General features: G+C 40.9%; 1 protein-coding gene across 1 annotated transcript; it reads right to left on the bottom strand.

The window, feature by feature from the left end:
• Positions 1–21,482: 21,482 nt before the first annotated feature.
• mrm2 (mitochondrial rRNA methyltransferase 2) lies at positions 21,483–24,989 on the bottom strand. The gene is made up of 2 exons (XM_012816808.3): positions 24,492–24,989; positions 21,483–24,246 (listed from the first exon to the last, which is right to left on the bottom strand). Exons 1-2 carry the CDS (start codon positions 24,796–24,798, stop codon positions 23,822–23,824), a joined length of 732 nt encoding a protein of 243 aa, XP_012672262.2. The 5' UTR covers positions 24,799–24,989; the 3' UTR covers positions 21,483–23,821.
• Positions 24,990–25,034: the final 45 nt, after the last annotated feature.

Raw genomic sequence — 25,034 nt, 5'->3', positions numbered from 1 at the left:
AAGGTGCATATGCAATGTCACAAAAGCACAAAATAATTAGGCGGGGGTTCAAGAGGCTGAATGGGCTTCACCCAAGAATAAAATATTAGCACAGTGTAAGGCAAGGGCAACAGGAAAACTCTGGACCATGTTGGCACCATGTTAGACCATGAGTGCTTGAAAGAGAGGGACAAGGTAGTCTACAGTGCCTGATACATCATGTGGGTATATGCTACTTTCCCAACATCTAAAAACTAGAGCATAAGTACGTAATGGCAAAGGGAGAAAAACAGGTAAAATCTGTAAAATAGGATAGAATGTTTCTCAGGAGTCATCAAATGAACAATGCCTTGAAAACTTTATTTATCCACACTTCTGAGAATCATTTCATTGAGCATTTAATTCATTAATAAAGTATGATTAATGCCCAAATTAAAATCTCTTGTTTCCTGTGGCTAAGGTGTCTGTTTTAATGGATTCATAAATTGTATACTCAAATAACATAAGGAGGGATTAAGAGAATAAAGAGAAACAGCATGGAAAGGAATATACTCAAATATCTAATTTTGCCAACCCAATGCTGTTTTAGAGACTTGTATTTGGTAGGAAATGCATAACAATTATATGTAATAACTGAAATGTTGGATTCAATGTGCACAGTCAAAGAGTACCTTGATTATTTGGCAGAAAAAAGCCGTCAAAGTTTGCCAAAGAAGAACCAGATTCAAAGCCAGTCTAAGTCTTGTACATATGAAAGCTTTTGTTCATCCAACAGCCTCTCTGGCAAATATCTGTAAGGACAGAAGCATTCACAGCGAATGCCACATATCTCTGCCAGGGATTAAACACTACAGTTGAATAACGAAGGTTTTTTTTTTTTGACAAAAGTCTGCAAATAGCTCAGTTTCAGAGGTGTGAGCCATCATTCATGACTACTTTTTCTTTCAGCATCATCTGCATTAGTATGTAAACAGTGAGCGGGTCCAAGGATATGACTCGAAGAAACATTCCTTTAATTAACACTAATCCGCCTTAAACCTGCTTGACACTGCTCCCGAGGTCTGCTACACGCAACTTGACTGACAACCAATGTAACCGGTGTAGTCCAGTCCGGATGGAATAATTATAGTTATAGACGGAAAACAGACACTGCATTCGAGATCAACACACACAAACCCCTCTCCCCAACCACCTCTTTCTCTGTCTTACTACAGCTTTTCTCCATACATCTGTTTCTCTCTTTTTCTCTCTGTTTACACTTCACTGTTACTTTACTACGATATATATTGTGTGTGTACCAAAACAGTTAAGAAGTGTCTGCTCAGAAATACCCTGACAAGGACAGTCTTTTCATTGGGAGGATTAGGAGAAGCAGAAAGAATAGGAGGCCTGTAAAGGCTGTCATTACATCATGATAAAAAAGACGCCAAATTGAATTTGGAGGATACATCCACTGCTGAATCATTCTGTTAAATGGGGCTAATTTGTCCCCAAACCCAAATCATGGCCACAGTGTATTATCCTTATAAACATTTAAGATTTAAAGGATTTCAGTGAGTGTAATTCTCTAGACTCTCTAACGCAAGGTCTCCTCCGAGCCATACCTCTTTTTAATCACAGGGTTAAGTCGGAGGTGAAGATATGTATAAACGCTCTTCCTTAATTGCATCCTTTGACAACTCTGGGGCACCTTGCTGACACCGGGGTCTTAAAATATGAGCAATAATTAGCATACAGCGGCTGCAATCACGATTGCAACTAGGGCCTGCCAACGTGCAATTAACTTTGAGGAAGCATAAATGAATAGATATTGCCATGCAAAAAAAGGCTATTTATAATAAAAAATGCTGATCTCCTAAATGTCCATCGTGGCTATGAAGGGCTGGGTTTAAACATGAAAACCAACTTAAGATATGTGAGGCATACAGGTGCCAATGATAGTTGTGTTGAAGGTGGCAGGATACCTACCATTGCCCTTAGTTTTCCAGTAACTATAAAATAAATCAAGTGGTGATTCACAAAAAAATGCATCTAATTTAAAAAATCAAAGCCTACTTCGTGTTTGATGCAAGTCTTGGGCTGAGCCAGATGGATATTGACTTGGGAGAATCATCTCCTGATTGAAGTGAGGAAGTGAAAATGAAACACTGTGCCACACGTTCAATTTGATCAAATCTAATGTGAGAGTAGCAATAGTTTTCTAGCCTTCCAACACATTATTTTCGGTCCCCGGTTGTGCAGTGCACAGGTGATGCATAAGATCACAGCATCTGAGTGTTCAATGTTTTTCTTCATGACCGAATTTGTAGGTTATACCTTTGAGTGCCACTGAGGTTTAAAAGGGTGGGCTCAGTTGTAAAGCAGTTTGAAAGTGATAGAATCATTTTGATATCCTCAAATGTTCTCTGGTTCATTTTAGAGGATAGTATGTATTTGTCATCTGAAAAAAAAGTTGTGCTCTTTTGGCTAACTTTGATTCTTTCAAAACATTCTCTCTCTTATTTCCATGGAGACGTCAGTGAAAGGCTCTTACGCACACCCACCCAGTTCACCGGAGACAAACACGTTTGTATATTCTGTGCCACCTTCAGTCTAGTGATGACTCGTTATTTATCCATTTTCACTCTGATTGCACATCCTGTGTGCGCTAATGTAGACTAAGCTAATTTCAATTTTGTCATGGATAATGCCACCTCATTTTCTACAGCGAAAATCCAAACAAAGTATCCATCTAGTTCTTGCCATGATATCATCCTTGACAAGGCATTTAAAAACTAATACATATTAAAATGAAATAATGTTTTTTTTTTAAAATAATACAAAAATAGAGAGGACACCAGGCTTTGGTGCCTCACTACACTCAATTACAGCTCTAGCCACTGGAGTGGAAAAACACACTCAGCGTCAGCTTTTCTACATATTAATGCATTTTCGATCATAATCCAAGACTACACTGATTACTGTTGACTTTCTGTTTCTTTCTTTCTTTTTTTGGACACGAAATGTTGATGGTTGAGCTGTGTACCAAAAGCACTTGGTAAATATTTCAATTTAGCTCAAACGAGGGCTCCTCCATATGTATGCCCCATATCAGATAGAGGAGTATTTCAAGTTGCATAAAAGTCAGTCTAAGTTATATTTTCAGTAATAGGAAAATACTGAACAGCAGAAGAGCACATTAGTTAACATCCCCAAACTCACTTCAGTTAATGTGAACATCTTGAATGAGCAAGAATTATTTATGCTAGTTGTCTGGCCAGCAAGGCTAGTGAACTCATTATTTAGGAATCTAGGACAGAGAAATAAATGTAATTTGCAATGAGATCTGTTTCATTTTCACTTCTTGTGTCTGTTGTTTTCCGCCATAACATCAGCACAGTCACAGCAAGTGATGTTCATGCACATGAAGGTGCTTTCCGTCAGTGACAAAGACCTCATCATACTCGGGCTTGGCAGAGTAGAATAAAAGCTGAAACTACCAAAAAATAATTAAAGTTACATTCACCCTCTGCATATCAGAGCAGGTGTAGACAACTGATAAGGAATTTGTCCTCCACCGCAGTCACTTCACAACTTCACTATATTGTTCGACAGATTGGTAGTCATTTAATTTTAATTGTGGTGACAGAATGAGAAAAACAAATATGTAAATACAAGTTTAGGGCTAATCTAGACTGACATGGATTTGCAGGGACTTTCAGAATGAGATGTAAGGTTCAATGGTTATCATTTAGCCAAAGCTGTTTTCACTGTTTTCCAACCTATCCGATTTGTTATACACAAAATTGGCATGGGTACAGCTTGTGGATATTGTTTGTATCAGCATTAGCATCAATATTTTTCACTTTCACAATGCAAATTCTAATTAGGCCCGGGAAATTTATATTTCATGAACTCTCAGTGATTTACTTTGAGTTTCTTTAACAATGCCAGAAAACTTTTACATATTTAAACACACTTCTTCTTCAGCGAACACATTTTTAATTTTGCAGACTGTGGCACAGATTACCTATTCAACACGTCCATAACATGCGCAATGGCCTTTTCTATAGATGAGAGCAGAGAGCAGCGATGCTTATGAAGATCTATGCAACGCTCACTGCTCCCCATTATTCCAGGGGTCACAGGAAGGGACAAAGGATGAAAGAGGTGATAAATGTAAAAGTGAAATATTCTACCTCTTATTAATGCCTCATCGATAGTATGGACTAAATGTCTGAAACTGGCCTTTTGATTAACTCTCCTCATCGAATTCATTTATCTGGGGCATTGCATTCCAACATAGCTGGAGTAAGCACTCTGGGTCCCAGCATGTCGCCAGCAACACCGGGGGTTCTCATGAGGGTTGAGTTCTGCACTTGTTCTGCACATTAACTTTGCTGGTGACCTTTTGTGATAGGATGCCATCGCTTACTAAGATCTTTGCAGAACCATATAGGTCTCTGCAGGGTCGATGTCTTTGATGTGTATTTTAGCTTTGCTGCTGATGCCGTGTAGCCTGCATCATGTTTGGGATGGAAACAAATCCATCAAGAGGGCAAGCATCAAGTGACTCATTCATATTCCAGTTCAGAACGTATTTTGGCAAGCTAGCATGGAAGAAGGCAACACGGAGACAGTTATCCCGGTTCTAAGGCAGCTCTTGTGCTCCGCACACCACACTACCCCAGGGGTGCTTCTTTATTGGCTTTGTGACACACAGAACGGGGGAGAACAAGAGGCAGGGCATTCTTCACAGTGACACACATTCCAACGGTGGACAGATAACACTAGACTAACACAGTGCATTAATACAAGCTTAAATCCACATAACACACAGACGGGAAGATAACAGTCACGCACGCTAACATCAGACATCACACTCACACTCTGGCCTGATACGTGAGGGAAGCACAGCCTAAATGGTAACGAGTAATTCCAAAACAGTCTTTCACTGAGGCATACTGGGAGGCCACACAACAGATCCACACTGAAGTTCCGCTAGCCCACCCCCAGCACGCTACAGTATGTTGAGAAAAAATGGTTGACATTGGTGCTCAGGCACTCATGCCTTTGTCCATGTGCCATTTAGTGGTCTCTTGAGGATCCTGGGTATTTGTTCATTTGAAATCACTACAAACATTTCTGAGGAGAACATCAAAATTGAAATGAATATGAAAACCAGAGGTTGGAGCATTGTTTAATGCCAACAGATTACAGTAGAGGTTAAATGTTACATCAAAGTGAACTACTGTGCCTTTATCTGTGTCAGGTGGTGGAGGGGTTTGAATAATTTAAAGGGATATCTCTTTTCACTCTTGTCAGTGAGAGAGGACTTTAAGCCAGGTCAGGTTTTAGTTGTCATGTAAGAATGGGAAAGACCTGCTCAGTCAAGCGAAAATTTGTTAATTAAGTTAGGCCAATATACTGTATGTTTCATTCAATTATATACAGGTACACACATGCACACGCACACGCACACACACACACACACACACACACACACACACACACACACACTGATGTGTGGTATAAACGGTAGCTGATTCAAAAGGTTGGAGGGGGACCTCAGGAAGGAAATGAAGTCTGCATTTGTGACTGTACATAAAAACAACATGAGAAACCCCCTGTGACCCACATTGTGTAGCCTGTTAATAATGAAAAATGAATCGATATTCCAGAGCTTTTTGCCACAGGATAGGCAAGGATCAAAAGCCACTGTAATCCTAAAAAAATATTTGCCTACTCTGTCAGTGTAATATTAGCCCATTTAAACTCTTTATCCAACTGATAGGGTACTAATTGCAACTAGTTGTAAATAAGTGTGAAAAGAAAGTGAGAGAGAGAGAGATGCATGAAAATGTCACAGTGTTAATTGTTAATTGTTGTATTTGTGTGCATACAATATGTGTGAGTATAATCTAAGTACAATCTTTTTTAGTCTGTGTTGCTTTTTATGACATGTTTGTTTGTCTCTTTTTTATAGCATACTGTGAAAAGTTGTTAGTGGAAACTATGGAAATGTAACATTAAAATACAAGTCTCTCCAACTCCAAAGTAAATGTATGATTGGTGGTTGTAATGCATAGCACATGCTAAGCATAGACTGCTGCCATTTTCTGTTGCAGTTGTATGCAAAACTCTAATGGCATAAAGCTCACACTAATATAGACATAATATAGAGCTTAAGTCATACAAGAATGTCCTCTATATAAAGTATAAATTATTTAGCACCAAACTGTTGCAACATTCACAAGAGGTGTGAGACACCTCTACTGATACTGACACTGACAAATATGTAGATAATCTTTGGATTTAGAACAAGCTATAGCATACATTTAAAAAAAAAAAAAAAACATGTAGCCGTTACTCCATTAAAAGGAGAATTGGTGCAGCTACTGAACCATTTATGGGCACGTGACCTTAGTAACTGTATAGTGACTGTTACGAATGGTGGGTGTTGTGCAGAACTCAATCGCACGACTCAGCACAGGGGTAGATTCAGAAGAATAAACGTTTACTAGCAGGGTTCGGTACACAGGTAGGCAGTCCAAAAGTAGGCAAACAAATCCAAACAGGGAATAGGCAGGAGAATAGTTGTAGGGCAGGCAGAGGTCAGAAGCACGAGTAATCACTTGAACAAGGCGGAAGCGCTAAACGCTAGGAACACACGAGGAGCAGTGGAAAAACAAGGAACATACCATGAAACACAATTTACGAAGACACAACGAGGAACAAGAAAACAAGGACTATATATACACACAGGCAACAGATAACGAGGGACAGGTGAGAACAATTAAGGCGGGGCAGACAAGGACACAGGTGGACTAAACAAGGGGAATTAACAGGACACAGGTGAAACCAATGACACACACAACCCGGGAGATTGGGAACAGGTGAGGGGTGGAGACACGGACAACAACAAGAGGGCACATGGCATAGACAAACAAACATAGGGAAAGCACATGGCGGGAACAAGGAAGCATGAGGACTAGACATGGGAACAAACATGTGACCACACAAGGGAGACAAACACAGAAATTAGACACGGACAGAACACAGACCTTACAGTGACTGTATAGTGGCCACAGACTTACTGTGTAGTGACTGTATAGTGGCCTGATACTAAATGTATAGTGACTGTATACTAACTGTATACTAAATGTATAGTGACCGGATACTAACTGTATACTAAATGTATAGTGACCGCATACTAACTGTATACTAAATGTATAGTGACTGTATAGTGGCCACATACTAACTGTATTCTAAATGTATAGTGACCGCATACTAACTCTATAGTAACTGTATAGTGACGGTATAGTGACTGTATAGTGATTGTGTAGTGTGTAAACTGCACTGCCAATGAGGGATTTGGGTTTTTGCCTCTTTCCCATCACACCCACCTGCCGTGCGACTTGAGGTTGTGGGTTTAAGCTCAGCCTATGGCAAGGCAAGCCACACTTAGGGGCAAATTCACTAAGAGAGCCGCTAACAAAGGACACATTAGCTAGTAGGTGTCCCTGTGCTGGATGCCCATTCAGTAGCATATCTGCAAACCTCATGCAATTGACCTCAATCACAATTTCAGTTTGAACAAGGCCAACCGCTACTTAAATGTTTTGCTCAAGAGTGCTTTCTGTTTGGAAATGCAATAGCATTGCTCAAGCAATTTAAAATCTTCCGAGAGCACATCAGACACGACAGTTGTGATGTCCCTGAGCTACATGCCACAGTATGCTGAAAAAAGGGAGAAAATAATAGCTTGACAGGCAATATGGTTTCAAAAGACTTTCTTCAGAAATCATGAATTAACTCCCTTTCTTTGTAGCCAACAAGTTCAACATGTCTGCACACAAAAAAGACAAGTTGCTGACAGGCGTTAAGTTTTGCTCACTATTAGCGAGACATGAGCTACCATGTCAATGATGTTCAAATGACACAAAAAATAACATTGTCAGGTTTTGACAGCAAGAACCATTTCCTTTCCCTTTTAACCAGCAGTGTTTGCCTCCAGCTCAGACTGCCCAGCTCAGTGTTATGTCTGGCCTGAGGTCTTGGTAGAGACCTCATGACTCCCTGCTGTCCCCCCATCTCTCCTTCTTCAGGCTGGGCAAAGTGCCAACACAAAACACCAATCCTCTGAAATCACTTACTTCTCAGTGTTGTTGAGTAACTGTCAGTATTGTTTAGTAACTGTAAGTATTGTTGAGTAACTGTCAGTGTTGTTGAGTAACTGTCAGTGTTGTTGAGTAATTGTCACATAAATGTAAAAATGTCTACAGGAACACATCCTAAAAAACTTGATTAGCTCCCTGCAGTTCAGTTACAAGAACTAACAACCTCTGTATTATGATAGCACCTGAAACAGTGCCAGAGTGCAGTGAATCTGCTTTCTGCCATTCAGAATATGTGATTTATATATAAAAGAGATCAACTAAGCAAGTCCTTTGTGTGATGCTTCACTGATGGAATATGACACAGCACTGCTAGATTTATCTAATCACAATGCAGTTACAGCCAGTAAAGTCATTCCTGATATATCTTAGATATTAAATAATCTCTCCTAAGCCCCCAAACTATTAATGCAAGAGTAATTCCCCTCAGATTCTCCTGTCTCCTTAAATTAATTTCCCATTTGTGTTTCTATTTTTGTTCAGTGTACTTTTGCATGTAGCATGTGTTGAATGAGATAAGACAGAATTACTGAAACCGCTCAGCTCTGTCGATACATTCCTGCACGAATCTGATTAGCTCTGCAGATGTCAAAACCCATTTCAAAAAGAGTTGGACGGAAACAGGAGACACGCTCACACCATACCAACAGCTTGAAATGCTGAGATCACAAAATGACTTTCAGTCTCCGAGCCCGAGAGCCTAATGAACCATTGTCGATACAAGGACAGCTCCACTGAAGCAAAATACGGCAATTACCCCAAAACATTTCTGTCGTTAACACCACTAGCAAATGAGCAGCTGCTTCATTGACTGCTCCACAACAACCGTGCATTTCAAAGCCCTGGCCCCTGCTTCCTAAGAGCTGCATACATATCAATACCACTCCTCATGGCCCATTTTCACGTTCCTCTTCAGGTATTGCCCTCTACATGGCTACCTATATCACATAAAATGCAGAGGGCACCTCTCATTATCTGTGCGGCTTCATGCTTCAGCAGAGACAGGGAGGAAGAGAGAGAGCTTTTAATGGCTAGCTCAACTCTTGTGAAGCAAGCTTTAGCAAGAGGCAACTGCGTGCTCAATTGTTTTTTTTATTTTCATTTTTATTTATTTATTGGTGCTTTTTGCTCTTGTGCTGTCTTAGACACCTCATTGAGTCACCATGACTCATGCTCTATCTAAATCCATCTGCTGTATAGAATCAGATTATCACTGCAGCTGTTTTCTAGAAACTGCCAGTTGATCTCAACCATCACCGAGTGTAAATTCTTCTACTTGCAATGTACTTTGTGTTTGTCCTGTGTTCAGTGTCTATGTGTCTGAACCTATCTGCTACAGTCAACTGACTCCACTGTAGAACAGATTAATCTCAGTGGGACCATGTTGATAAAAGCAGAGGCACAATTAAAATGAAAGAAACAAAACACTAGAGGCCCGTTGTTATTGTTTTGAAGCATTCAAATTTAAATGCTAATGCAGTTTATGTATGCACACACAGAATAGGCTTCAGACTGATATGAATAGTTGTTGCACAAATGTACCTGAAACCCAGGAACCACTGAGTGGGAATGCTAATGACAAATCATCTGTAGATTTTGCAATAGACTTTTCTACTGGCACCTGTGGTGATACTGTCAAAGTTGTCAGGTCATTGTACAGGTTAAACAAGGTGCCTGTGGCTTTCATAGATGAGGAAGGCGATAGCAACACATTTTTTCACCTCTTAAGCCTACCGTATTTGACACCCCTACAGGTAAGTCCTTTTATTGAGAGGAACAGGAGCACATAAAACGCGAGTCCATAAAAGTCCCATCAGTATCACGTTTTTTAGTATCAAGGTCTGAAGTTGAAGTTTTGTGCAGCATTTACATACGGCAATTACATATACATACATATTAAACTACTAGTTTAGGTTTGCGAGGTGCTAACCCAAAGAAATTTCACGTCATGGCCAAAATTCTTATTTTACTAATTACTAATATTCTTTGAATTGTGTGTATCTGCCATGTTGGGGTGCAAGCAGAAGTACACTCAGAGCATTCCTTATTCTTCAGTGTAGACCTCAACTTTGTGGTCTTCAAATCACCCATGTGAGTTTTAGTAAACTTTGTGTAACACTTTGCTGAGACCATAAGTGTGCTCTCAACAACATAAGGTCTTTGAAGGCACAGCCCTTGATTATCATCCATTACAGTTTTCGTTTAATGAAGTGAAATACCCGTCGTGATCCTTGGGCTGCCCTTCCAGTTAATGCACTCTGTGAATGGAAAACAATCAAACAATCAAATTGGCTCGGACCGAGACATACAATATTCCAGCCAATCAACACACTGCTACAGGAGCATGGGAGGTGTGTAATGTGATTGTCTATTAAACTCAAATTTCACCAACCTTTCACCAGGTTGAGGACTGTACCTTTAAGGTTAAGGGGGTAGAATCATTTTGATTGCAAATTAATGTCACTGAAGTGTATGAAAGTGTTGTTTGAGGCAAATGCTTGTATCTCTGTCCCCATGTCCATATTTGCCTCAAGCATCAAGGGAAGTCAGTGCCAGTTAGTCTACACAAATGTATTTTTCCTTATGGCCTGAAGACCATAGCCAGACATAGACAGACCAGTGGCTAGGTTATGAAGAGGTGTGCATTTCTGGTCATAGCTACTTGACAAAAAACTTAGCTGATTATTTTACTCCCCCTCACTGTGTGTGTAAAAATGTGTACTAAAGGGCCCATATACTGAAAAAAAACCCTTAAATGGAATCCATTTTTACTTGAAGTCTACTTTAGTTTGAGATATTTCACGACGGTGTGTGAGATGCACCTGCGTTTTCCATGTGCCTTAAGTAGAGGTTGTACAGAGCTGGCATTCAGCGGTACTCTGATGCAGCAAGACCCTGATTCACAGAGTAATTCCCAGAGAGCGTAGGTGTTATTCAGAGAAATGCTTTACAAAGGGTATTACTCAAGCAGGACTTGGGCTCTGTGATTTGAACACTGCCAATTACGAGGGGGAAAAATACTGGCTTTTCGTTAAGAAATGCCATGGTTTTGCATGTCCTCCAAAAAGTTGCTTCCTCCAAGTTTAATGCCAACTTGGTCCTCTTGGGCTTATGAATCCCACAATATGTTGCCTGCTGACTTCTCTGTGTGGTAATTTCTCCCAGTAAATGTCTCGTTGTCTTTGTGGAAACGCAGAGCTATGTCTATAGACCTAAGGGTTTATTAAGTCTGACTTCCCAGCCATTCGTTTTTCCCCACTGATCCCTCCATAGCTGCAAATCCCGTTGCTGCCTCTCTGCTGAGGGTTAACTGTTGTTGCCATGGCACCCTGGCCTGAAAGCAAAAGAACTTCAAACTGCTGCAGAATTTGGAGAGGGGGGGGGGGGGGGCAGTTATCAACAAATCTTAAACTGTAATCTTCACATTTCACAAAACAACATGTTTTAAACTGCAGTATTCTGGTGTGTATCTCTTTTTGTCTTAGACATAGGGCAAAACCTCAGTAATACAGTAGCCACACAGTTCAAAGTCATTTTATCCAGAAGTCCAAAATCATTTCCTCTCAAGGTCCTTAGGGACATTCTGTCCAGAAACTATTACAACCACAGGCACCATCTTTATCCACAACCCTTTGAGAGTGTTCCATCCTTATTGTTGCTGAGAAAATGTAAGTCCTTCTAAGCATATATACTGTATATATATATATATATATATATATATATATGTGTGTGTATGTATGTATGTATGTATGTATGTATGTATGTATTGTCATTATCAAAATTGTCAAATTAAAAAGATAAATGTTATTTTCCAATTTAAAAGTGATACTAAACTAGCAACAAGATGAAACGCATAGCTCGATATGCTGTGACAAGTAAATACATCAGTCGGACTGGTGGTGTTTTTGAGGCGGAATTTTTCAAACCGTGACAGTATAACCACCACAAATTCTAAGCCCTTACCACTGATTCCAGCCCTGATCCACTCAGTGCATGCTGTTGACACAGACTTGTTATCTGGTGAGGCTGTGAAGGCAGAGGGCTGTTTATTGATGTCCTATGCACATGTCTGTGGCTCCCAGGTCTAATTGGTGTCCAAAAATACAGACCTGCTTTGATCGTGCATCCGGTGAGTGTGAAAAACGACGGCTTGTGCAAGGCGGTGGCGCCGCCCACCTAGGATGAAGCCATCCCTTAATCAGAGAGTCTCCCCCCAAATGGCACCTTTTTCCAATGAGGAAAACAAAGCCAGGGCTGCCTGTCTAGCAGCTGAGAACACAGATAGTAATTGTGCCCCCAGGGTTGGCGTATCTTACAGATGCTATAAATAACAACTGGAGTCACAAATCGGCAGCCCTCTTGCTCTCATAGTCACAGACACACAGTAAGTTATTAATGAAGTTTCGCTGAGAGTGTAAGAGCTCCTTCGGGATAATGGCGATGGATTTACAGTTTCAAGAAATTGCATGCGTGAAAGTGTGGCCAAAACCCCAACCAGCTTTTCATAGAGATATAAAAGAAAGATTCGGCGACTTTTTGTTGGAGACTTCTTGTCATTGTTAACGAAGTCAGACCAAACACTCTCCATCTCCTGTCGCACAGATATATTTAGGCTGTGCAGATATGAGAGAGCTGTAATCATGAAACTACTCGTGTTTTGTTTTTGTTTTTGTTTAGTTTTTTTGTTTGTTTTCTATTTCCTGTGTCAAAACTCCACTGCCAACATCTGTGGCTCAGGCACACGGAGCTGTGCAGTCCACTTCCCTTGGGTGTTCCCACTGTAGAGAGCTGAGTGACAAGCTTTCAATACTACTGTTAACAACTGCTTGAGGCTAATGTCTGGGGAAGAATGTGTCACATTCTCAAGTCTGGGCGCTGTCACTCACTCACGTCTCTGTTCATTATAATGCCATCAAAGGCGCGTTCTCAAAGTCACAAACTATGACTTCTGAGGAGAGTGAATTGCGAGGATAAGACAGTCAATTAAAAAATGAAATCTGTCCAAAAAACTAGATAAGGAGAACACAGAAGGATGGAGCTGAGAGTTTAGTTTTTTCAGATTATTTTCTCCCTCTTGTAATTCTTTCCAAAAACCCTCAGCCAAGTTATATTTCTGCATGTTGTAAGAATCCACGCAGCTGTATGACAAGCATTTCCATTCCGCCACTGTGGAAACACTGGAAAAGCTCTGCTTGATGTTCTCAACGTTTGCCTGTCTGAAGTTCACCATTGTATCCCTGCCACCGTTCTTTGATGGTGTGATGATGTGTTCTTCACTCTAATCTCACCATTATCTGTCTGCAGGCTCCAAACAGAATGATTCTTGACTGAAGGTTACATAATGATTCATCTTAATCCTAATTGAAAACGAACCATCCTTTATAGGAGCACAGGCTCAGACTCATAAATGTATCTCATGCAAATGAATGGAGGAAAGAAAAGCAGTCAGTAATTTACGCTTCCCTGAGATAATGTCCAAAACTCCACTGAAGTTTTTATGTCAGAAATAGTTATTTTGTTGTCGGGGGAGGGGTGGGCAGTATCTTGTAGACACTATAGAAGAAGATTTTCATGAGTTGCACTTGACTTCTTATGGCATAAAATAAAAAACACCATGAGTACCCAGGGGAACCTTTAATGTTCAGAAGCCTCAAGGCTCATCAGCAGGAAACAGTTACAAATAATAATAATCGGAATCAATAAAGGTGTCACGTTTACATTTTTTTCATTCAAGTTTTTCCTTTCCTTCAGGTAAATGTACTTTAGAACTACAGCTTTACAACCACAGGGTGAGCCACTTTCAGATGTGATAGGCATAATGAGAAAGATCCTGTTTAAGATTGCACTGCCTACAAATAAACTTCAAAGACTAATCCTTTGCTCATTATGTCACTTCCTTTGGCAATCAAGCAAAACATGGAACATCCGTGAGCAATCGTAGTTTATGCCACATGCATAAGCACACACCAGAGCATCGTGAGAGACACCGGTTGATTGCCTTCTCGAGGGACTAAACTTTTTTGATATTCAGCTCATATGCATTTTTTATTTATTATGCATAGGGTGTAATGTGTTAATTAGTGTAATTTGTACTTTGATGTCAGGCAGTCTCCGCCTGCTTATCTACACTTAAAGGCAGCTGGGACAAATAAAGACTTAGGTATCATATATATCACCTTTTGAATCAACCCCTTTTTGCTGTCTGTTTAAGAATTCTCCTTTCTGTGTAGATTTAGTGTTTTTACTGACAATATGCTAAATGTCTACCTGCTGCATGTTCAACATTACATGCATCTATATATGAATACCTATCTGCAGAAATATGTCCTGGCTTCTCCTTCTTGCAAAGTACAAGGTAACATTCCCAGGGGCAGAAGCAACAAACCAAAGAAAACTGATTGTCATCGGTGCATGAAAGTGGAAACAGCAGGGTAAAAATAATTTGAGCTGGTCAGGTTCTAAAGGGAATCCACCCAGAAACTCATTCCACTCCACAGGAGGACTTCACGGCATTTTAGAATTAGCTACTCCAGAGCTATTACCTCACTCCCGTCGACACCAGGACACACTATGCAAATCAGTCTAAATTGCCACAGAGACGTGTGTTCAAAACAAATGTTTTATTTTTTTTGTCAGTGAGATATGTTATGTTCAGAGAGCCCTAAGGGTCATGGGGGGGATTTTATTTTCTGATCTGCTTTTGTGTTTTCTCGCAATATTTTTTCATTCCCTCACAATCCTTTTGCATTCCCTCGCAATACTTTTGCGTTACCTCGAGATTACAAAAGTATTGCGAGTAAATGCAAAGGTATTGGAAAGAAAATGCAAAAAGATTGTGAGGTAATGCAAAAAATATTGCAAGAGAACGCAAAAAATCGTCATTAAAATATCATCACCATGACCCTAAGGGGCTCTGTATTATGTATGGAATAAGGAACATCAAATCAAATCATTTTCACACATCTCACTGAGTGAGTTTGAAACATTGTGTTTTTTATTCATTTGCACATCTCGGTGTGAAGCCAGGACATTATGAAGCCCCACGCCCCTTAAAATTTTATGTTTGAAAAGTAATTTTAGTGCATGGATGATCTTGATGCTCTGGCCATCTTGAAACAATGTTAGCTGTGTTCTAAATGTGTTGAAATCACAGCAGCAGTCTTGTGGCTCCTGTAGACAATTCAAGCAAATCATTAAAAAAACAGAACGCTCCACCTGCCTCAAGTCACTGACCTGACTATTCTGGGCACTAAATGAATGTTTAAGTTCTGGAAAGATAACTCAGCATGGCTTCTTTGGTGTCTTCTTCAATTCGAAAATCGTGTTAGGATATTTGAATTGATCAGAAAGAAGTGCCAAAGCAAAAAAAAAAATCAAAGTGAGTAAGAAATCCACACAGTCAAACGAAAACGCAAAAACTTGGTGAGTGCGTTAAAAAAAGAAAACAGGTTGCATGTTTAATTCCGTGAGCTTGTGTAATAGCGAAAGAAGTCATATTTCGTTTCCTGTTTCCCGCTGTTTGCCGTTTTGACAAAACCGATAGATGCCTCGCCAGAGAGTCCTCTCTCTTATTCCTCTGGCGGAAACATGTGAACTCACGCTGAAGGTGTCTCTCTGCGTCTCCCTGGAAACCCCATCAGACTGCAGCCCCAGACCCCCTCAGATCTCCACGGATACCCCTCAGGGCTCTTCCTGGAAACCCAATAGACATTTGCTATAGCAACACACTTGAAGGAGTGCTTGGCCCTCGCTGTGTGACAACTACCTTTCTCCACCAAGCCAGAACCCCCATGGACCTGACTGCACCGATGTGTCAAATTCTGCCGTCAGCATCTTTAGGAAGATTAATGACCCTGAGATCCCAAAAAGACTCCCCGGCTTCCATCTGTGCTCCTTAAGTAAGCCAGTGGGGCAGCCAGCCATAACTAGGGAATGCTAAGTGGATGTCTCAGACTCGAATGGGGTCGGATTTGATATGCAAGGATCATTTAGTGAAATTAAGAACGGGCGTGAAGGTGATGAACTTGCACATGCTTCAGTGAGATGTCAATAACTTCCCCAGAATATAAATCTGCAACTCTCAGAGATCCTTAGCAACTTGGCAGGGAACAAAAATAGTAAAATTTCTTTGACCTGCTGCGTCTAAGGGCATGGAATGCATAAGAGTGAATGATACAAAAAAATGCGTCACAGGCGCCCAGACCAGCGAGGGATTACAACCTGACTTTGCTGTCTTGAATATTTTTCACAAAATGTGAATGCTGAATCAGAAATGAAGAGAACAAAATGGCCGTATGTCCCTGACACAGTTACTGGCATTGTCAGCTTCCTGCTTGTAACATTCTGTACAGCACCTGCCATCTACCTCTCTAGTACTCATCTTTACTCTACTGCGTGAGTTATAACTTATACATAAAAAAATGTGTAATGTATTTTCTATGACTTAAAATGAAAAAAATAAATGGTCGGTAGTTGGTAAATTGTTGCCATATGGTAACAATGTGCAGTGGTGGAAAACGAATTCTTGAGTTATTAAAAATCTCTTTAAAGACACTTAATAAAACCTGTGTTAATTATATAAATTATATAAATATGTCCATTTACACACCTAGAATAATATAAATTCAACTGTAAGGTAATGATAACATGGACATGTAATGTAATCCACCTTGAAAAATCCATCCTGGGGCATAATTGTCTTGATCAAAACCAAATTGAATTCTTTTAAATTGAACACTTCCATCATTTAGATGTACCTCATGTCAGTTTTCACCTTCATGTCAACTATTTCTGGGGTTCTACAGCAACCAGAGTGCATACTCACACTTCGTCACACCACACAGTGACTCAGCCCTCCCCTTTTGGATGCCTTTCACACCCACAGGGACACCCCCCCTACCAAAGTTCTCCCATCCCAGGGTGCCCCCCCCCCCCCACACACACACACACACACACTAGTGCTTCATCCATCTCTGGGGTCCCTCACACAAGGGTCAACCTATCATTCATACTGGGCACAGACATGCCTCCGACAGCCCCATGGCAATCCATCCCCACTTCTCACACCATATATGTAGTGAAGGGAGAGAGCAGTCGCCCCATCTGGCCTCACTCCCAGGTCCCAGGAGGTGACGAAGCTGCAGCCAAAGAGCCGGGCCGGGTGACTGCTGTCTTCATCCGCTACACCCGTCAATGTCGTTCTCCTCTTCACTGCCGACGAACTCACCCTCACTCTTCTGTGCTGGAAGAGCGAACACTAGGCTTTTCGCTTTCCCTCTCCCATCCTAAGGATGAAAACAGCATGTCTAAGCTGACTGATATAGTGGACAGTAACACAAAATACAGCTTACAGTTCCAGTTACTGTGTTGTCTGGAACATATTTCACAGATTTCTTGCAGACTGGTAAACATTTGCAATATCTTATGAGGCTCCAATATGTCTGAAATTACAAATGCAAGTATAAATAATGTTTTCTTACATCAAAATATTATAAAAAGTTGTAAATATATTCTTAGTATCCTTGTGCTATATAAGCCTATAACATTCCAATCAGTGAAATTTTTGCCTGTTGTTGCCATATGTGGCATGACCAGTCTCGGAAAAGGGATGTACTAATACAATTTCCTGGTCATGTGACCTAATAATCATAATTCCATACAAAGAATATAAATGTCCCCCTTTTCACTAATAACTAGTAAAATATGAAAAAAAAGATAAGATAAAAAGATATATTAATTGTTGCCCTATGACAACACCATGCAGTAGAGGGTTCACGGCTGGTTCAAATGTACCAAACAGTTTGTCCGTTCCCCACAGGTAATACGGTTAAATGAAGAGAGATATCCCAGAATTAGCTCCAGGGCCAGCTGTCTTTCATTCTCCTATTCAATCCCTGCTGTAACTTCTCATTTATCTGTCCACCAGGCGCGGGCACAAGGCTCAGGACCCCCACGCTCCACTTCCACACCTGTCCCCTGACAGGTTAATTAAATGAGGGAAGTAATTGGTCCGCAGCAGAGAGGCCTGGGAACTCTGCACTCTCAAGCTGTCAAAAGTGTAACCGCTGTGTGTGTGTGTGTGTGTGTGCGTTTTGGGTCTGTGTGCAGTAACTGGAAAACTTCTTTCTGTAGTTCTCTCCAAAAATTGCACAGGGATGTAGCCTTGAATATGATATGTACTATAGTGCCATCCTCAACAGTCGCTTATATCTGTTTTGGGATACTTTAAAACTATTTCTAGCATGGTTGTGTTCGGTGTTGGCAGGTTGAAATTTTGAGTCAGGGTGGTTGCTATTTAGAGTATTTTAAAATTGCTGTCCCAAGTAGACACACTGACTCATCCCATACACAGAGGCTGCACTCACTATACTTTCTCGTATTAAAAACATTCTGATGTAGTAAGAGTGACAATAGTTTTTGTGATGGCAAAGTTTTAAATACCTATACATACTGTACCTTATAACTTTTTATGCAGATGGTTTGATATGGGAGACTGATGGCATCATGTAAACACAGCAACCATATTATCAAGCTACATCCCTGTCACTGTCACATGCAAATAAGTCTATGTGCACTCAAAGGTTAAATCATTTGTAAATAATGGTCTAATGTCATCTAGTTTACAGTGTACAGAGACGTATAGAAGGCCTATGCACAGCACAGGATGTAAGATACAGAGGTTGAGATTTGAGTCATGTTCTGGACCTTCTGAGTGGAGAATGGAGGAAAACATAACTCAGTTTTCAAAATGGCTTACTGCTGCTGCTGAGGACTTAGTGAGATCCATAACTAAAATGCACCTGATGACGCTGCCATCGTTTTTTTAATTGCTTACCATCCATGACAAATGCATCGCTCATCTGAACTGAAGAACGGTTGTTTAATTTATGTCTTTCTATATTTCCTTAGATGGTGAATGATCTCATCGCTGTCCATTGAATGGCAGGTCCAGCTTTTGTATTACCCTTCATACTCTTCCAGCCAGCCGCCCCTTATGTCACAGCGAGGCAGTGAAAGCCTTGAAAGTTAACTGCTTTCAATAACACAGTCTCTATTCAGCTCACAAAATCTCATTGTCAAGCACATAAAAGCCGGAGTGAACAGCTGCTCCTTGTGATAGCAAGGCTGTCCTTATGAGTAAACACACTCCGAATGAGCCCATGGCTCCCTTCCTGCTCAGGCCCCCCTCAAGCCCCCTCTCTCTGTCTCTATCTCCCTCTCTCTCTGTCTAGAGCTAACCAAGATGGACCAATGATAGGGCTGTGTTTTAATGGAAGTTTGGGTTAGTTGCGGAGCATCAGACAATGTGTTGATTGGTAAACAGAGGACAAATGATGGCTTCCCCTCTCTCTTGTCCTCCTCGACCAAGTTTGTCCTACGAAGAAAACAATATTTGTCTTCCTTGAAATCACACAGTCTGATGAAATCCAGCGAGGTCTGTCTGGGTTATCGTTTCTCATCCCACGTGGACCGTGACCCCTAATGCTTCCCCTCGTGTTCATTCAGAGAGCGGTAAGCACACTCTCGATTACTTTTGGACACGCACTGTTTTGTGATGCCACATTAATGCCGGCGACACGTTTGTAATTACAGGGAAAGTCTGAACGAAGAGCATTTCGGTGATTTAGCAGTGCTTCACAGCGTGGAGGCCCACTTGAGCACAGCCTGCTACAGGCTGCCAGATGCAGAGCATCTTTTCTAGAAATGAATATTCAAATACATGCCTCATCCCCTCTAGCCCCCAGCCCCTATCTCTATCTCCAGGAGTCACACAGTGTTCAAATGTTTACAGAGTGGAGTCCCAATGATTCACAGCAGTTTGAAGGTTTAGATTAGGTTCCTTGTAGACTGATCTCTATGATCTATTTCCCTCTGCTAATGTTACGCCAGTGTCTTTTCTTGTCAACAAGTACTTGAAGGAGGGTTTTTGCCAATCCACTCACAATATTCAATTGTTTTTCAGCAAACCTTGGCTTGGGTGTGTATGAGTTCCCAACAGTACATACTGTATTATATTGCTATGATAAAAAGAATAGAGGTTCACTGATTACTTGGCATTTTAGTCTTGAGATTTACACTGATAGATCATTTACTGTTTCAATCCCTTGTGCCTCATTGCACAGTTCTCTTCTCCAAGACACCCTGTACTTGGCGTCCATTTCACACTGTTAAAACTCCTTCTCCAAAGTTTAGCCAAAGTTACCTCCTTTTCGACTCTATCCTCATGGTAATTGTTTGTGTAAGTCTGCCACGGTGTAAACAGCCGGCATCGGAGCACTGTCACCCCCTCTTCTGAAAAACCCCTCTGATTTAGCTGGTGGAGGAGAGCACTGTAATCTGCGCTCTGCAGACCCACAGCACTGCAGCAAATGGGCTCATTCATTCAGCAGCTGGGAAAACAGGTATCCATCCATTAGCTGCCCATGAGGGAGGCCATCCATTGTGTACCGACCCCAGCTTGGAGCTCTCTCAGTCCTGGTGATTCATGCACAAGAGTGCCCCTGGATTATCAAAATGTTTTTCTGTAGCAGTTGAAATGTATGCGAAACGTACAAAGTTTATAAATGTTGCATGTACTTGTTAAAATAGTTTTAAAAGTGGTCTAAAATTGAGAGAATACATGCAGAATACGTGCAAGTAAGTTTTTCACTTTTTTTTTTTCAAACATTACAACCCTAGAGGACGTGATTTCCCATTCCCTTCGTTACAAGTTCACATAAACGAGTTTTCAGTGAAAATGAATATAACATTCGTAACACATTTAAAAAGTTGAGAGTGAGTTAACTTTAAGTTGTTTCTCAGAGGCTCTGTTTGAGTTTCTGCTCCAAGTCCACAGAGGTGATCTCTTGTTTCCTTAATTAAATTTCAGGCGCATATCCATTCCCTCACAAATAATTTGTTTCCCTTAATTGACTGATATTTTCATACAAGCCACCAGCTGTCCCAACAAAAGCAAATTAACCTGGAATGTAGCATCCCTACGGATTGCTCAAAATGGATGTGTTTAATACTGGAATGTTCTGCGCCCTTAATCAACAGCACAGTCATCTGCGATGGAATTATATGATTGAATCTAAATAAGTAACAGAGCTCAAAGCCGCAGGCTTATTATTCAAATGTGACCCAAAGATCAAAGGAATTTGACGACCGGTTAAGTAGGAAGTCACTGTTATTTAAAGGCAAGAGATCCCAAATTGGGATTTCAGAGAGGCAAAGCAATGTTACTTTTGATGAACTTTGTTGTCGCTGTAGGGGGTTGTGGGTGCGTGTGAACAGTCAGCCAGGTAGGGGTGCTTTTAGAGTACACACAGAGTAACTATCCTTAAAGTGACAGACCAACCATAAAAGAACTGCATAAGAAGATTTAATTAATACATTCATGTGAACTGTGTCTTTTTCTAGTAGTGCCAAATGCATGCAAATCCATCTATAATTAGGTTTCAAAATTTCCATTTCATGGGATGACCAGACTTCAAAAAACTCCATTTTATGTTTTAATCAGATTTCAACTGGTTTATTAACTCTGTGCTAATTTGAAGGACATTTATTCATATGAAGTATATTCAGGATTAGCCAGACATTGATTAATTAAATAAAATTAAACCATTAAAGACTTTTATTCATCCACAATGTTAAAACACAACCAGAGCTTTTGTTAAAGGAAACTGTTTTGCCACGCCAATTAAAAAGGCTTTAACCTCCACGGTCAGACACCAGATGAATTACGCTAAACTCCATTTGTGGCCCACCGTTTAGGTTTCATTTGGTTCACGGTTTTCCCCGGGATTTCTCCGGTGCTGCATCAGCTACATGGGCTGATCTCCCCTGGTCTTGCCGAAAAGGATTTGTTGGAATCCACCAACCGGATGTCATAAAACGGATGCGTCAAGGGCATTACTATAATCAAATATGACTTTAAGACTATGGCCACTGCGGCATTTATGAAGAAGAGCTCATTACTTAGTGATTGCAATTAATTGCAAAGCCTCTCTTCAGAAATAGACGGGTCATTAAAATACTTAACCACAGATGGTAATGACATACAGAGTTTGGCTTCTATGTCCGATTTAAGATGCAACATGTTCTCATGTTGTCATCAGTATTTAGTCAGTATTGACTGTAGAAGCTGTTAAAAAGTGAAGCTGCAAGGCATTTCCTTCTACATACACCTACTAATACAGAAGTCTGTTTCTCTCTGATCTCTGAGTGGGAAGAAAACATTTCATAACAGACTGTGTTAAACAAACATTCAATGAAAACGGTCCTGAATCCACCTTGAACCATGAAATGACATAGTACACGCTCCATGTATAACAATGCTGTGCTTTAAAACATGTTTACTGGCGAGTGCACCAATCAGCCATATATTGTCAAGGTTGGAGTTATTGTACCAGACCAAGGGCCTAATCTTCCTCCCCTGCTATTCACTGCGATTGCATGGATTTTCTGTGTTCAGCAAGGAGTCTGAATAGGAAAATGAATGCATACTTCAACAAACAGACAGCCAAATAAGACCCAGATACCAACTCATTGACTTGCCAACAAAACACTAATGATCAACATGTTGACATTATACAGCATATTGTATAGATTCTGCAAGTTACATAATAATGCCGTCATGTTTTGCCATGCCAGTCCTCTGAAGACCAAGCCGTGCCCTGATTGAAATCCTTTGGCAGAGACGCAACTGAAATCATGACTCAAGAGCTCCATCCTCTGGTTGATGTCAAATGCAATACTTCACTTCAGTTCATAGTATATAATACCACTGCATAAATGATGAGGTATTCAATATTAATACCTATGAACCTTAAGAATACACCAAGGGATTTCAAGCATACCAGGACAGAACAGAACAGAATGTGAAGATCAAGTTGTCTCCCAGCCACATGCCAGGCAACTAATTTTCCATTTCCCTGAACAGTTCATTAATACTGGCAAGAACCGAGCATAAGCTCAGCTAAGGACAAATGCAAATGTAATATCTACCTCGTGAAGGACGTCTGCTGATCCGTCTGACATACATCAGCCAAATGGTTTGGACTGCTCACCACTACTCAATGGAGATGTATCCAGAGGATCCTTGTTGCATGCATTTGAGTACATGTCTTGAAATGTTGCACAAAATAACTGTCTGTGACTCAACAAAATGGTTCTCAATTACTACAGTTAAGCATAGGTATGGTAAAGCTTCAAAAACGGCATGGTTGCTGAAAGGAGACACTGGCAATAACATACAGTCCAAACTTTAAATACTCAATATTGGAAAGAGAACGTCACAGTCATTCAGTCCTTCAATATGGTCAACATTTCACACAATCCTCCCATCCTCTGGTACGCAATTGGGCCTTTGTTTCCTGATTCTCCTTGAGTCATTCAGTCACCTTTCTGGCTAGCTCAATGCACCATGATGGCCGATATGTTTCAGCTACTTGAGATGCCTACAATGAGCTGCAGTGCTGATCACACAAACTGTTCTGACTGTTCTGTTTACTCTGATCAGATGTGAATATTTTTTTACCGTTTCTTGGTCTAGATGTCAAAAAATACCCCCGACTTCTCAGACTAGGAGTAAATGATGGTGGGATCATTTGTGAAACCAACTGAAAATAAAATAACGACTGTTGAATCACATATATTTCAAATATACATATTTAGTTTGTTACAAAATGCGTGGTGCACAGCGGTTATCTCTTTTTAAACGATTTGGCAAGGAAAAACAGTTCAGCTGAGTCCTTTCTGCTCGCCTTTGGCTTTATAGGCTTCACTTCTTTAAATACTTCTGCGAGTCCCTGCTGGAGTTTCCAGCTGAGACCTCCGTCCCAGAACTTGCAGACGAGACAACCTCCGGGTTTGAGCACCTTGTCTGCGAGGTCCAGCAGAGTGAGGCACATGGAGATCATTCTCTCGTGGTCCATCTCACGGAAACCAGAGGCGTTGGGCGCCATGTCACTGAGGATGACATCAGCAAGGCCACCCGGCAGGAGCCTCTGAAGCTCAGCGTGGGTGGCGGGGCTAGTGATGTCCTGATTGGGCAGAAAGCGTGCGCCATCAAGAGGGGAAATGTGCAGGAGGTCGACCCCGATGACAGCACCACAGGGATGATCAGGACCTGCAACAGACAGCGCAAATGACACCTGATATTAATGGGGAACTGATACTACAGGAGGATGACTCCCAGCTAGATGGTCAGCATCAACATTAAGCCACAATGAATATGACTTTAGCCTGCATTCAGGTTGATTCTGAGGAGGAACACGCTCTTATAATACATAAAACAGTGAACAAATAACTATTTAATAGGCTAAACGAAATATCAGAGTTGACATTTCAGACATTTGAATGGATCCCACTCACTTTCCCCTGTTGCGTTTACTCTTTTTACAGCAATTTGACTCCAAGCACCAGGAGCTGCGCCGCAGTCTACCACACTGACGCCAGGTCTCAGAATATTGTACTTGTCATCTATCTCCAACAACTTGAAAGCACTCCTACAGCGGTAGTTTTCAACACGAGCAGCTTTCACGAAAGGATCTCTAAGTTGCCTGACAAGCCAGCGTTGCTCAGCCGGACTCTTTCCCTTTAGATTTGGAGATGCCCTCTTCAGTAATGCCGCGGATGTGTGGATACACAATTTATGGAGAAGCACTGAGGATTTCCACATAACTCAATGCTTTTGTAGAAAATAAGTTCATTCGCCAGTCTGGTCAAAATGTGGTTCTTGTTGTCACAGGAAATGACCTTCACCGGGTAACACATGTCTAGTGTATCAATGATGCACTCAATTTGCGCACGCCATAGACTGCCGAGCTATCTGCGGTATCCTAATAACCTTACAAACGTTAATTACAGGTCTACAATAATTATTTAGAAACCATTCCCTTTTAGCCATAGGTATTA

The sequence above is a fragment of the Clupea harengus genome, chromosome 1 (genome assembly GCF_900700415.2).
Source record: "Clupea harengus chromosome 1, Ch_v2.0.2, whole genome shotgun sequence".
Classification (NCBI taxonomy): Eukaryota; Metazoa; Chordata; class Actinopteri; order Clupeiformes; family Clupeidae; genus Clupea; species Clupea harengus.
The sequence above is the reverse complement of the archived record's forward strand: the minus strand, read 5'-3'. Positions and strand labels throughout refer to the sequence as shown.